This window comes from Dermacentor albipictus, chromosome 7, assembly GCF_038994185.2.
Source record: "Dermacentor albipictus isolate Rhodes 1998 colony chromosome 7, USDA_Dalb.pri_finalv2, whole genome shotgun sequence".
In the NCBI taxonomy this organism is placed as follows: domain Eukaryota; kingdom Metazoa; phylum Arthropoda; class Arachnida; order Ixodida; family Ixodidae; genus Dermacentor; species Dermacentor albipictus.
Genome location: NC_091827.1, coordinates 97,798,206 through 97,814,361, shown reverse-complemented (window position 1 = coordinate 97,814,361; position 16,156 = coordinate 97,798,206). Strand labels below are relative to the sequence as shown.

Here is a 16,156-nt window from a genome sequence, read left to right as displayed (position 1 = left end):
TGTGCCTAATAACTATAGGAGTAACATAACCTGTATCGGTGCAAAAACAACGTCCATTTCTGCTTGGCCGTTAATGACGTAAATAGTGACAGAGAGCAGCAAGCATAGCTAAAAACATGCGACGGCCTTCGCATCTCACTCAATATTGCACATTTCGTTGTCGTCACATGTTACCTACGTGAACTTCGAACATTGCTTCTGCAGCCACGTGTTGAGCATGACCGCAATGCACCCGGGTAACACAATTTCCCGAATTTTTAAAATTCGTACATTAAAGCACCTTTCAGTTAGCAACATCGACAGTAGATGCTCTTCTAATAATACGCGTATTTACGGTGTTTCTGTAACTTTCTTGCTGTGTTATAGCCGAGTTTTAATACTGAGGAAGATTCTGTAATAAGGCGGCAACGACATCGCGAATAGGTGTCGCAAATACGCACACTATTACAAAGACGCACGCTCTCAACATTGCTAACTGAGAATGGTTGAATATATATTTCTGAAAATGATGTCTGTTAAGTTACGGTGGTGCACTGTGGCGAAGTACAGCAGATGGCCACAGGGGCAATGTGCGAAGTTCCTCCACATGTTCAAGGAAGCGAGCATTGTGTTCGGACATCTCGATCAATTAACAGGAGAGATTGCATAACAATGGCAAATTCATCAAACAAATGCGTTGCAAAATGTAAACGTTGAAGTTTGTGACACTCGGTTTGTTTGTGACACTTTTTTATCTTCATATCGTTAAAATACGACAGTACTGTTTAATTCGGGTTTCACTCTATAACAATGTATAATTCGCTGCACTTCTAGTGCCTCGGAGGGCATGCCGACTTCTGTACGGATCCATCGGTGAGTAACCAGCTGAGTGACTTTGTCAGAGAGTTTTATTTTGCCTTCAATGATGCTTGTCACAGAAAATGTTGCCGAGAAATATTTCCTTGCAAATGGTTTTTTTTTTTCGGTTTTCTCTCTGCAGATTCCTGTCACCAAATTCGTCACGAAGCTGGTGGGGGTAAGTGAAGCAATGGTTTCGTAAATATTCAAGTATAAACGCTCTCATGCCTTCTTTCTGCCGCAAATATCACAATACACCAACTATGTCCTCCCCCAGTCTGCGTCGATTATCTATATGGCATACGCCGTTAGCAGCTACTAATACCAGGATTACATTCCTATTTTCTGGCCTTAGATGTAGCCATTCGGAAATGAACCAGTTTACTTAGTGCCCTGTTTATTCTGTAAATATATGGTTCGTGTACGGCAAGTCGTAACTTGAATAGATTCCAAGATGAATAGAACACTGGCCGTAGGTCCACCAGCCGAGCACTAAACCTGCGATGCCACACCAGCTTCGCTGAAGTGAAGAGGTCATGCCTACTTTTGAAACGGCTGCGCATGACGTACATGAAACGAAGACAGGCTTTCTCGTGCGGAGCGTGTCGAGTGGAGCTGTTTTGAAAAGGAAGCCCCAACTATCTCGCAAGTGTACAGTTTCCCAAGTATCGCCTACAATGGCAATAGACCATAGAGATGGTTTGCCGATGGGCCTATCCCATGCACCAGGAAGCAACAATGCCACCCATAATTCATTCTGGAGACGCGGCCGTTGGACCGTAATGCTTGTGCGCAGCAAGACCGTTTTCCTTTGTGTGACGAGCTATAGTTTCTTACAAAAATCACTAGAGGTAAATTTGGCGCTAAAATGTGTATTGGAGTATATCAGTCTATTTAATTCAGTGATGACCGCGAACAATATAACAGTTACATGTTGCCTTGTGATTTTGCCAATTTATTCTAGGTGCCTTGATATTGCGCGTTAAATGAAAAAAATTTTTGCAATGTATACAAACGTTCTCATATGCTTATTGCCTTGCCGCGTTCAGGTAGTGGCAAGAATGTTCGCAAAGAAAACAGCATATTGAATGATTTCAACCCTACGTCTCGTAATTTCAGTGGGAATGTCTGCGCTACAGATATGCACATTGCACGGCACGTACTTTCACCAGGAGCCATAGTCTCTTGATACAAAGCTCCAAAAAACTAAAATAAGCGACATCACCACGAGCGTACCGGAATCTTGGAATAACGCTAACATAATCCTTATCCATAAGAAAGGGGACGCCAAAGACTTGAAAAGTGGAGACCGATCAGCTTACTGTCAGTTGCCTACAAACTATTTACTAAGGTAATCGCAAATAGAATCAGGAACACCTTAGACTTCTGCCAAGCAAAGGACCAGGCAGGATTCCGCAAAGGCTACTCAACCATAGACCATATTCACACTATCAATCAGGCGACAGAGAAATGTGCGGAATATAACCAACCCTTATATATAGCTTTCATTGATTACGAGAAAGCGTTTTATTCTGTCGGAACCTCAGCAGTCATGGAGGCATTGCGGAATCAGGGAGTAGACGAGCCGTATGTAAAAATACAGAAAGATATCTATAGCGGCTCCACAGCCACCGTAGTCCTCCATAACTAAAGCAACAAAATCCCAATAAAGGAAGGCGTCAGGCAGGGAGATACGATCTCTCCAATGCTATTCACAGCCTGTTTACAGGAGGTATTCAGATACCTGGATTGGGAAGAATTGGGGATAAAAGGTAATGGAGAATACCTTCGTAACTTGAGATTCGCTAATGATATTGCCTTGTTTAGTAACTCAGGGGACCAACTGCAATGCATGCTCACTGACCTGGAAAGGCAAAGCAGAAGAGTGGGTCTAAAAATTAATCTGCAGAAAACTAAAGTAATGTTTAACCGTCTCGGAAGAGAACAGCATTTTACAATGGGTAGCGAGGCGATGGAAGTGGTAAGGGAATACATCTACTTATGGCAGGTAGTGACGCCGGATCCAGATCATGAGACGGAAATAACCAGAAGAATAAAAATGGGCTGGGGTGAGTTTGGCAGGCATTCTCAGATCATGAACAGCAGGTTGCCATTACCCCTCAAGAGAAAAGTGTACAATAGCTGTGTCTTACCAGTGCTCACCTACGGGGCAGAAACCTGGAGGCTTACGAAAAGGGTTCTACTCAAATTGAGGACGACGCAACGAGCTATGGAGAGAGAGAGAATCAACCTTTGCGCTGAGCCCTTAGTGACGGTTGGCGCACGCTGGCACCAGATGGGGTGGAACGTTCTTCTCAGGTCCCATATGCGTCCAGCAGTTCCTGGCCCCTAGCCGCCAGCGCGAGCTGGATCGGTAGGTCGGGGCTGGACCACAAGGTCTCCCATCGCTCGGGGGGGTTGGGACTGGGGAGGGTGGGGGTAGGGATGGTGGGGGGTTCTTGAGCTTAGTGCACTCTGCAAGGATGTGTGCTAGAGTGCCCTTTGACCGTCTGCAAAAAGGGCACGAAGTGTCATGCTCTGTTGGGAACATCTTACGCAAGAGCACGGGATGCGCTAGCGACCCCGCTTGCGTGCGTCGCACGATCATTTGCTGCATTCTGTTCAGTTGCGGATGCGGACGGGGAAGCCTACATCTGCCGATTTTGTACATTTGCGTGATTTCTTTGTAGCTTGTCACGGGGTGCGGTAGCCCTGGCTCGTCCTCAGCCCGGATCGACAGTTCTCGGGCATAGTGGTCGGCGAGTGCGTTGCCTTCCACTTGCGAGTGAGCCGGGACCCACACGAGCTCAACGGCCCGCCCCGGTGATTTGCATTTGTTGAGGATCGCTAGTACCGCGGAAGAGATGTTCCCCTTGCGGTAGCTTGCGTAGGCGGTCTGGGAGTCTGTGACCACGGTCCTCACTCCCGGTTGTGCGAGTGCGAGAGCCACGGCAACTTCTTCTGCTTCGGCTGTATTCGTCGTCTGTATCGACTCGCCTCTGACCAGTTTATCAATGGTGGTGACGACCGCCGTTGCTCTGGTTCCGTGCTTGGGAAGCGGGGCGTCCGCGTAGAGGACCTCGGGGTCCTCTTCCAGTTGTCGAGCCAGTGCCTTGGCCCGCGCAGAGCGTCTCTCGTTGTTTCTCCCCGGCTGCATGTTCCGGGGGAGGGGCTTGGTGTTAATAATGTCTCTCCACGTTGTGGGGAGCGGCTCCGTTGTCGGTAGCTGTTCAATTTGCCATCCTATCTTGCGTAGGACGGCCCGACCGTGCTCTGTCCGGCTCAGCCTTACCCTCTGGTGGGATAGGTGTGCTTCCACCAGCTCTTCCACCGTGTTGTGGGCACCCATTTCCAGCAGCTTCTGCGTTGACGAGTAGACTGGAATGCCCATGGCGAGTTTTACTGCTTTCCTTATCGTCGTGTTCAGCGTTTCGCGGTTCACCTTCGCAAGCTGGAGGTACGGGGCGGAGTACGTTACGCGTGACACGACGAATGCCTGCACCAGGCGCAGCGCGTCTTCTTCTTTGATTCCTCTGTTCCGGTTGGTGACTCTCTGGATCATGCTCAGGACTTGCTCGGATGTGGTCTTGATTTTGTTGACGGCTGCGTGCGCCTTGCCGTCGCTGCGCAACAGCAGGCCCAGTATCCGGATCTGCTGCATTGGTTTGATCTCTGTGCCGTCGATGGTGATGATTATGTTCGGCGGCGGCTCTTTCTTTGGTCTTCCGGGCTGTACCATGAGCAGCTCCGATTTCTGTGGAGCGCAGCTCAGGCCACAGGTCCTGGCATACTCGCGGACGGTCGTTGCCGCTCTCTGCAGGGCTTCCTCCGCCCAGGCATCGGAACCCGGGCGGTTCGTCCACACCGTTATGTCGTCGACATAGAACGCGTAGTCCACGCCCTCGATCTGATTGAGTAGTTCGGGCAGGGGCAGGAGTGCTAGGTTGAAAAGCAGAGGCGACAGGACAGACCCCTGTGGGGTACCCCTGTCTCCGAGCTCCACAGGCTCTGACCGTTCATTTCCTATCCGGATAGTTGCTGTTCTATTGGTTAGGAAAGCTTTGATATAGCCGTAGGTCTTGCGGCCACACTCCGTCTTGCGCAGGTTCTCGAGCACGCTGGCGTGGGACACGTTGTCGAAGGCCCCTTTGAGGCCCAAAGCCAGAATACCCCGGGACGCGTGCCTCGTTGCTCTTTTAATCACTAGTTCGTGTAATTGGATCAAGACGTCTTGGGTGCTCAGGTGCTGGCGCAATCCATACATGGTCGCCGGCATCTGATTTGTCTCGTACAGGTGTGCTTGAAGTCTCCTGAGAACCATGCGTTCCATGACCTTGCCCATACAGGACGTGAGCGAGATGGGGCGCATGCTCTCGATGGTCAGAGGTTTGCCGGGTTTAGGTATGAACCGTACCTCGGCCTCTTTCCATTCTGCGGGCCACTTCGAGCTTTCCCAGGTTCTGTTGATGTGACCCAGGAGCCCGCGTGCCGCCGCATCACTCATGGTATTGAGCAGCTTGTATGCAATGGCGTCCGTTCCGGGTGCGCTCGTCTTATTACTCTCTTCTATGGCTGTTAATAACTCCGTGATGGTGTACGGTTCATCCAATGCCGGATTTTCCGGTCCCCCATACTCCTCCGGTATCGGAAATCGCCCTCTCTCCGTCTTGAGGTAGATCGCCTTGAGGTCTTCAATGAGCCTTTAGCCGTTGCCATCGTAAGCGTTCAGAACTTTGGTGAGGTTGCGGTTGGTTGCGGTCTTGTTGCTCAACGGGTTGATCAGGTGTCTCAGCAGGCACCAGGTCTTGCGCGTCGACAGCTTTCCCTGCAGCCCGTCGCACGTACTCATCCAGTTCTCTCGGCACAGATTGGTTGCGTATTCAGCGATCTGTTTGTTGAGGAGCGCGATGCGTTTGACGAGCTTCTTGTTTCGTCGTTGACGCTTCCATCTTCGCGTGAGCGAGTGCCGCGCCTCCCACATGTGTGCTAGTTTGGCGTCGACGAAGGGCGTCTGCATCGTTGTCACAACTTCCTGAGTAAATCTGTCGAGCGCGATCTTTTGTTCTCGCGCCCATTTTGCGTACGTTTGATGTCTGCCCTCCTCCGCGTTTCCTCCGGAGGTCTCGTTTTCTTCGTCCGTGTGCTTGTGCATTCGGTCCCAGTCGGTGATCCGGGCTTTGCCGAGGGCTGCCCGGTACCTTGGTCCCTTGATCGTTACACTTATGATGCTGTGGTCGGAGCCCAGGTCTACGTCTTCGTTCCGCCAGGCCACTTCTAGGGAGCTCGCCATCCACGACAGGTCCGGGGTGGTGTCCCTGTTGACGCTCTTTCCCTTTCGGGTGGCGAAGCCCGGTTCATTAAGGAGTGCGATTTCTTGGTGCTCCATTGCCTTTGCTAGAGCCTTGCCTCGTTTAGATTGGTATTTGTAACCCCATGTAGTGTTAGGGGCGTTGAAGTCGCCTAGGACCAGGAGCGGCCTGTTCCCCGCCAACCTCTTCGCCTGTCTCACTGTTGTTTCAAAGTCGTACTGCCTTTGTGACGGCCTGCAGCATGCGCTCATTACAGAGGTTTCCGGCACTGCCAATAGTCCTTGTGTGAGCCTCGACTAGCGTATGTTCGCAGCCCTTTTGACCCGTGAGGTGCTGGGTGGCTGCTATGTTGGTGCGCACCAGTAACGCCGTCCCGCCTTCCGTCGGATCCGTGTAGGTCACGTAACCCGGGAGTCTGGGTCTGCCGTGTGCCTCTTGTAACGTGATCATATCCGGTTACTGGTCGAGCCCATCTATGTGAAGTTGTAAGTTGGCTTCCTTGGTGCGGATGCCCCTGCAATTCCATTGGTAAATGATCGTTGTTTCCCCCCCGCGGATTTGCTTTTTACTGTTCGGCGTCTGCGCCATCTTTCTTTGACGTTTTGATGCGACCGCGCCTTGTACGCGATCGATTACTTGACTTTATTGGCGCGTTCTTTCCTTAGCGTTGCGAACTTGTTCTTCACGGTTATCGTCGCTGTCTTCGCCGCCAGTCATTCGTGCTTGACTGACAGGATCTTTATTTGACCCTCGAAGACCCCTAACCTGGCATTCATATTGTCGAGATTCTCGTTAATCTGATTGATGGCTGCGAGTATCGCTGCCAGTTTGCCCTCTTGCGGCGGTTGCTGTTGTTGATTTGACGTCTGCGGTGCCGCTGCTGCCGTCTTGCAGTCAGCTGTGGGTTCAGCGTCCATCGCTTCTTGAACATTCAATGCTTCTTGAATGGGCTGCGCCTCTCCTCTCCGCTATGGGCGGGGCGAGAGGGGGTCCCTCCGCGGCACCTTGCGTTTCTCTTTGGCGTCTTCGGGCGCCGTGCTCGTTTTGGTTTTTTTAGTCGCTGAGCTGCCGCTAGCTATGGAAAGAAAAACGATAGATGTAACGTTAAGGGATAAGAAAATAGCAGATTGGGTGAGGGAACAAACGCGAGGTAATGACATCTTAGTTGACATCAAGAAGAAGAAATGGGCATGGGCAGGGCATGTAATGTGGAGGGAAGATAACCGATGGTCATTAGGGGTTACGGACTGGATTCCAAGGGAAGGGAAGCGCAGCAGGGGGCGGCAGAAAGTTAGGTGGGCGGATGAGATTAAGAAGTTTGCAGGGACGGCATGGCCACAATTAGTACATGACCGGGGTTGTTGGAGAAATATGGGAGAGGCCTTTGTCCTGCAGTGGGCGTAACCAGGCTGATGATGATGATGATGATGATGATGATGACACACGCAGACTCACTATGGCGGCTAGGCGATGTTGTCGCCAACAGCGCCGTCTCTTGCAATTCATAGGTGAGAATGAAACGAATACCACTGCATGCCTTTTGAGAGTGTGAAGGAGCCTCTTAGTTTTAGCGAATAATTTAGAACAGCTCCTTATTCACTTGAAAATCATATCAGCACTACTTCGGCGAACTAGAGTGTCATTCTGCGCAAAACATTCACCATTGCTTTTTCAGCACCCGACCAAAAGTATTCCTACTATCAGTTTGCAAGGTCTTGCTACCTTTCATGGCTGCGACTGACGGAATATCGTCGGATTGCGCATTGCTATCAGTCTATTAGATTCAGTAAGGCCCCAGAAAAATTTACCAGTTAGAGTTTGTAGTGATTTTTCATGTCGGACGATCTTCTCACACTCTAGATATATTGTCAAAAGATTTGTGAGTGGCGCTTTATTCTTTGAAACGCAACCATAGTGAACTTTATAAAGTACGCTGGGCCTTTATGGGAGCAATACCTGATGTAGTTCACGAAATTTCTATGCTTATCTTCGAGCCTCCCAAAATAAATAGGCTTGCAGCGAAGCATAACCTTCTGGTAGCAGAATCAGCATTTTGGTGGTAAATATTGTTTGTTATGGAGGTTTTTTTACTTATCAAGTGTATAACATGACTTCATCAAATAACAAGGAAGGGCTTTGCTGTTGCTTTCCGAGGCGCGAGCAGCGCAAATATATTATTCATGCAAATCTATACGCGATAATTGGCGATGAATGCAGACTTTCAAAACTAAAGTATTCAGTACTAGGTTCAGTGATAATTGAAACATTGAACGAGTATGTTGAAAATTTTGATGGGCGCAATGCGCAGGATTCTTTCCAGCCTAAATACCACGGCTGCCAAGGCTGCCATGCAGCTACTTGAAGTGTTAGAAACACTTCTAGTGCTTTTTCACTAAGCAAGTATGGCGATGATGCTTGAAGAACGGATGCGTCAATCGCTTGTTATGCAATGGAATGCTCGATGTCTACGTGGTCGTCTGTCGGATTTCCGACAGCGGGTACTTAAGCACCAATTTCCAGTTATTGTTATCTGTGAACCTAATGTAGACTCTTGCCGTATTTCTGGATATGTCCACATATGGTCTTGGAAAGTCCAAACCTCAAGCAAAATATTATTTTGTATACGTCACCATCTGGTGCACTTCAGACATGACATCCCATCGCATTCTACTAATGACTACGTACGCATTACCATAAAACGCAGATGACACACGTTCACAGTGACTGGAGGATACATCCACCCAAAATCGAGGATCGATTTCTCGCACCTGATGTCTCTGCTACAAGCATCGTAACGTCTTAATATTGTGATTGGTGACTTTATCGCACACACTACCCCTGTGGGGTAGCAATTTGATGAATTCTCGTGACAAACATTTCGCCGACTTCATGTGTAGTCAGGGAGTAAATGCGCTCAATGACGGATCTCCTACATTTATTCGTGGCACGTACTGCAGCAGTTGTCTTGAGCTAACATTTGTATCAAGGAGTCTTCTGTCTTCAGCATACTAGTCGACGGATCTAGATAATCATGGCAGTGAGCACCTCCCACTTACGTTCAGCTTAGCTGGTTTCGCCGTTCAGCTTCACGTTGCATTCGTCAAACAGACTGGATATTATTTAAGACCTCTGTCGACGCCACCTTTCAGAGTATGACATCTCCATCCGAAACAGATCACATCATAGCCTCTACCCTGCTGGACAAAACCATAGAAGTTAGTGTACATAGGCACAGGTCATCGGTGGACATACAATATGAAGCCCTTCGTGCCATCATTCGCCTCGCGGAATGGTGATACAGAAGCACGAAGTGGCCGTCAGATCTTTCGAACAGTCACCGAGCTCAACGACAGGTTCTTCGACATCTGGACAAGCTTGAAGACAGCGTTGGAGGACATTCTGCGGATCCCCAGATCCAAGACAGCGTCTATTTAAGATCTGGCCGGTCATACGAAGTCTCCGGGCAACTCCACAACAAAGATACCCATTTCATGCGGTGGCTCAACATCAACGCCGGACCGAAGTGTAGGTAGTAGAGGACTACTGTAAACTCGATGTGGACGCATCTAATGAAGTCACTTCACCCCTTGTCACCATCGCTCCCCCGTCATGAGAGGAGCAACTAGAAGTACCTTTCCACGATGCAAGAGCATGACGCTGCAACTCCTGTTCCCCGGCGCTCATCTGCACCAGGACTTGACGGAATCTCGCACGCTGCACCCTGCCATCTTGGCACAGAACCACGACGTACCCTTCTATCTTTTTGATAATACGACGTGGAAGACAGGAAATGTTCCAGATAGTTGGAAATGCAGTCGCATTGTAGCGCTGGTTAAACCGAGGAAGTGCCCTAACGAGCTTTCCTCCCACAGACTGATCACCTTAGACAGTTGCGTCGGCAAAGTAATGGAAAGAATGGTCTTCTCAAGGATGGAATGGTTCCTATAGAGCAATAATTGTTTTCCTGATTTTATGCATGAGTACGAAAGAGGCCGTTCTTCCATTGACGGTGTTGTCGACTTGGTATCCACTGTTGAACAAGAAAGAAGTCTCCGTCGGCTTGTTGGAGCTGTTCTTCTGGACATTAAGGGTGCATACGTAAATGTACTTCATTATGCAATCATTACTGCACGGGAAGATTTAAACGTCGGTGGTTGGCTATATGCATGAATTGCTAGCTACCTCAGTGATCGCACGGCGTATATGTCGACAAGTGATGGCGGTATCGAACAGTACAATATCCATCGAGGTGTTCCACAAGGGCGAGTTCCCAGTTCAACTCTTCTCAATGTTGCATTGATGGGCCTTGCATCTGAACTTCCTAGCATGGTGAAGATTAGCACATATGCGGACGACATATGCATATGGGCATCTGGAGCCACCCGTACCCGAATGCGTGCTAGGCTTCAACGTGCGGTGACAATCACAGCTAAGTATCTGAGGCGTCTTGGCCTCCAGCTCTCTACAGAAAAATGTTTAGTGATTGCATTCACGCGAAAACGAATTACCAGGTGTCCGGTAATCGTAAACGGAGTAGCGATACCTGCGGTAACACACCACATATTCTTTGGCTTAGTCATAGACCAGGGATTATCTTGGTCGAGACACGTCGCCGCACTGAAGTTAAAGTTGAACAATTTTGTTCGCGTCCTTCGCGTCGTTGTTGGAACAAGATGGGGCCCCCTGGAAGTACTCATTACCCCAGTTATACCAAGCACTATTCGTATGCTATATATGGTGCAGCATGCCGACGCTTGATCTCAAGCATGCGACTTAACTATGTGGACTCGATGGGGAGCATACAAGTTCACGCATTGCGCACATTTTTGGGCCTCCCACGACGCACGTCAAGCAATAGAACAATAGTGGAAGCTCGTGCTTTTCCTATTGATGTATACTTGCTCTGCGAGCTCCTTCGAATGTACCTTCGCGTGTTGACCCGACACCATCCTCTGTCATCGCTCCTTGCCACCCACCAAGGTTCTAGCTTTTCCAGGACTCTATCGCGTCATCACAGTGCTCTGCCGTCAAGATTTTCTCCTGCCTTCATTACGCGACCACCTCCATGGCTTCTGCCTAAACATTTCGTTACATTATAGATCCTTGGAATTAAAAGAAATCAGCCGCTGCATTAACTGGCCTCAACCAACTTTACCTGTTTCACATTTCTGCAGAGTACGGAGATACAGTGCACGTGAATACCGATGGCTCTTTTGACGTTTTTGGGGCCGGATCACTCCAGAAAAAGAGAGGAGCAGCACTTGGGAGCACAAACACACATCACCCTTGTATTGACGCACACGACACAGATAACGGCACACACACACGTGACACTTCTACAAAATGCCTCTTAGACGACATGCACTATATCTATGGATCGGTGGATTATAATTGGCCTACAGTTCCGGTGGAAGCGTGTGTCGCCGTGTCGGAGACCTCGTGGAACCGATGTCGGCCAGCGGGGTCGGACAGCCGGGTCGGACGGCCGGGTCGGACAGCCGGGTCGGACCGCCTCGCGGGGCACAGGTGGCCCTGCGCAACAGTCGATAGACGGGAGCCCCGGCGTGCCCGGTTTCGCTCCGGCGGGGTACGCGCTCGGGAGCCCACGGCCGCAGTCACCAGGTCGCGTCCACAGCTGGCGGGGTAGCCCTGTGGCCGCTCACCCGAACGCTTGATCGCCCCGGTTCAGGAATGCCAGCCCTCCTGGACCAGTTGCCAAGCGGAAGAGCGGGGCGCAGTAACCTCTCAGCGGGCGACAGCGTTGAATCGGGTGTGGCATAGTGACGCGGGCGGCGATAGCTCCCATGGGCCATACGCCCAGCGAGGAAGCTCTTTGCCGTCGCACGCCGAACCGCGCGCACTGCTCACGCCACAGGCCACACTCTCTCGCGCCACGCTTTTTGAGGCGCCACTGCCGACGCTCCCAAATTGGTGTCGATGATGATGATGGCTCTCTTGCGGGTATTTGCAAAGAGTCGCTGTCCTCTTCGCCACCGCACGGCGCACTGTCTTCGTATGTTTATGCTTTCCACTCCCGCACACCATATATTATCACAGCTCTGTCCCACCATATGCCTCCACTGCAGCCTTCGTCATCTCACCGATGATCATCGCTCAGCGGTTTAAACTAGACCGTAGACCAACATCCATTGCTGCAGAACATGTTGCTATTCAGGAGGCCTTTCGATTTCTCTCCGAGGAGCCTCCTCGCGCATGGACGATATTCTGCGAATGAAAGCCAGCTCTTCAGACGATTGACTGTGTCCTCCGACGAGGCCAGTATTATTCAGTGGTTATATAGATTATAGAGCATCTCGACCGCGCAAATAGAAATGGCCACAATGACACCTTTTAGTGGATACCTTCGCACTATTGTGTGATAGGGAACAAACACACAGTGCTGAAGCGAAAACTGCTTCAAATAATGCTTGCGAAGTGCGCATTCCGTTCTCACGAACAGACACAAACATCCTACTTCATCGCGTAATACGCAACCGTACATTGGAGAACTGGACCCAACATGATCGACAACAATCGAATACACAGATTGAACCAACAAATGAAATTTCGTAAGCCTCACAAATTCAAAAAAAGCCACACGAGCATGGTGTACCGGATTCGCCTTCGTGTCGCATTCGCCAATGGTTATGGACATTTGATAGGTTGCAGTGATACTAGCCCAAAGTGCGAATACTGTGAGGTACTGGAATCACTTGATCATATCTTTTGCGTGTGTCCCGCGTAGGCGCCAGAACGAGAAACGTCGATAACGTCAATTGCAAACGTGGATAAGAGGCCCCTATCAGACAAGTTTCTTTTAGGCCCTTGGCCTAATGCTAACAGCGCAGCTCTGATAACAAGTGCCGCTATAGCCTCTCTCCAAGCCACTGCACTGGACACACGGCTCTAGAGATGCTACAACCCTGTGAAGTTGTATATACGCATGTCTTCCTGATAGTATCATCATCATTCATCATCCCTTTTCGTCCCCGTCCCTTTTCCCCATAGTAGCAGGCCCGAGCAAGCTATAGCTCAGGCCGAACTCTCTGCCTTTCTCTGAATAAACCTTTCTTCAAGGGACTGGTGACATTCAAGAGACTGGGGACATCTCCTCCAATGACAGTCGGTTCTTGCACTGCAATCCTGTTCTATGATTGCTAGCTGTCATTTGCGTTAGAATTTTCTGTCATTTCAAAAGTCAAGGTCTCTATGTGGTCCAGCAATCTGAGCTGCCGTATTTTTAATGCATGAATCATCTAAAATGGCTAGGAATATACACAGTCTTCGTTGTTTTCTGTTCCTTCCCACTCATTTTCCAATTTGTATTGAAGCATCAGTGAATCATCTTTCTTTTTAAAATATTGTTAATATGATATCTAAATTGTTTCTATTAATGCATACTAACTCTAACTCTGCTCGCGATTTTGTTGACTAAGAAGACATCTTTGTCGCCGCAAGAAAAGAACCAGGAGGAATAATAGCAACCTTGACGTAATTCTAAATGCATTTCTTTCCTGCAACAGTCCCTGAAGTTCTTCTTGCAAGCAAAAATGTAGTTTGACGAAATACAGGTAATAAAACCATTGTGTATGCTTCGAGATTTAGCATACACATAGGCCCAGCGTACATTACAAAGTACACTTGCATTAATTTTCTTGCGACGGTAAAGATATGTATTTTATATGGAATGTCATGGCGTTCATCGCCTATACCCTCCTTTTCTAAAACTTACCTAAAAATTTGAGTTCCGAGAAGCGTATGCTATCCTTGACAAAATACAAAGAAGCTGAATGTACAGCAGCACATGCTATGTTCAGCACTTTTTCAAGTTTGGCGATGAATACACCAAACATATCTTGCAGCTGACGAAAAACTACAATGCGGTCGTCTTCGTAGGACCTTTCTTAGTAAAATGGAGTACCAGGGAACACTGTGTGTTTGGGTTGAATAATTTCCAAATGAAAATGGTACTGTTCTTGTAAAAGTACGCTGTGCAATAATGCATTAACTCAAAAACGACCACGTAAAATTGTTAATGACGAATATGAAACACATGCCTGTGGGAACACATTGAACACACTGTACCCCATGGGACACAGCTAGCGCAGCCATCAAGTGAGTTTAGAATGCAATGAGTCGACATGAAAATGTAGGATGTAGTTTCGACAAGGCTACACTCCACGCGATACTACGCATTGATATCTGTGTTTAGGCGACGAAACGCTGTTCTAGAGGAACAAACACAAGATAAATTTTCTTTGTCCGCGAAGATGCTGCTGTCAGAAACTAACCACACCACTGAAATATAGAATATGGTTGTTCACGTTCGTAATATGCAGCTGGTGATAAGAACCGACTTTAAACTGATTCCGTCCTTGTGATGCTTCCTGGTCTCAGAATAACCTAGATGCCCCACGGTGTGCACATAAAGAGACGTATAGATATCTAAACACGCAAGATGAATGACACTTGCTTCTCCTAAGAATAGCGATCATTTTAGTAACAATACGGTGCCTCTGTAGCTCCGTATCACTATAAAATTACGTATTGCGGGAACATATTAGGGCCGCGCTAGTGGCTTATCGTACGAGTTAATTGAAGCAGCCTAATAACTCTCTTCATGTGAATATTGTCACGACTTCCAATTTAGGTTAAGCGCTAATCTCTACTCTGTCATACATGGAGTGGCCTCATTTGTATTTTTGTTGCCACTGTCGCGAAGGGAACAATCACACTATAGGGGCGCATTAGCTCCTTGCAGTATCATAGCCACCATCGCGAACAAGACAGCGCGTAACCAAGTATGTGGCCCGGTCCATAATAGGGTGTACCAGAATCTCTAACACCATATGTTAAAAACGGCAGTATTTATTTACAGAAAAATGTATGCAGATTGGCGGATCAGGACTTATAATCACAAAAAGCACTTAGTCAAGTGCTGTTTTTAAAAGCACGCGTCAGATAACAGGGACATTGTACATGTCGTTACCGAACGCGGATGCCCTGTGGCAGACCAATCACACAAAAAAATTACAAAATTTGGCGAGAGGAGTACAACCTTACACTTTAAGTTTGTAACCAGAAGAAACAGCATGTTTTGGCGTAGGCAGATGCCTGTCTATGCGCAAGCGCTCAGGTGGGTGCAGTGACAGACAAGTGCAAGCCGCCGCTGTCGTGATTCGATGCTCTAGGTGCGCTACGAATATATATATGCGGACGTAGGCGCGAGTTCTTTTTATCGTTAGGGAGACAAATAAATTATCTAGAGGAGTAAAAAATGTATTAACCGAACAACAAATATTGACAAGATTAGCAAACATGTAAAGTTTCGTCAGTGAAGTGCAAGTCATGAGGTTAAATAAGATTGACCTCGTGCTGTCTTCTCTCCATTTCCACAAACGCGGGCTAAGAATTCGCCCTTCTCAAGGCGTGAAGGGCTTCATCAGCCAAAACGTCTCTTTTTGGTAATCTAATGCAGTCGCAGATGCTAGAGTAAAATTTTGAGCTTTGGCCAAAGGTGTCATTGTGCTCAAAAATTGCATTCGTACACGAAAAACAATGCAAGAACTAGAGCATAAAACGAGAACTAAACCAAAAATTAAAAAAAAAATTGTTATTCTTGCTCGAACCAGAACTGAACCATAATGTTACGATTTTGTTTCACTCCAGAGCGAAACCAAAAAAAATAAAGGAAAGGGTGGTTTTCACTTCACGTTCGCCGCCTTTCCTGAGGCTTTTGAGCCGTGCATTGGCTGTACTTTAGGCTCCACTGTGGCAGCTCATTTGTGAATACGCACGATTGTCTCAGAATGTTTATTGAAGCAGTACCGTTAGCGCTGATTTCTGCGTATTGTGTCAAGGGTCAGACTAGGCGTCTTGTTAGCGCGACAATATGTGCAAAGCGTCCGATGCACGAACTCGCCAAACTGTGATGCGTGCAAAATACCTGAGACAATGCGGCACATATACTTGTGGCTTGTCCTTAGTATGAGTGTCAATGGCAGGCATTT

The 16,156-nt window shown here is 48.3% G+C and overlaps 1 protein-coding gene across 1 annotated transcript in view; it reads left to right on the top strand.

The window, feature by feature from the left end:
• The window catches only part of LOC135916833 (uncharacterized), a 166,042-nt gene that overhangs the window by 121,412 nt on the left and 28,474 nt on the right, over positions 1-16,156 (top strand). Inside the window, exons 9-10 of the mRNA XM_070522027.1 lie at positions 814-852; positions 980-1,015. Coding sequence (XP_070378128.1) covers positions 814-852; positions 980-1,015 — 75 coding nt within the window. The remainder of the gene's footprint in view (positions 1-813; positions 853-979; positions 1,016-16,156) is intronic.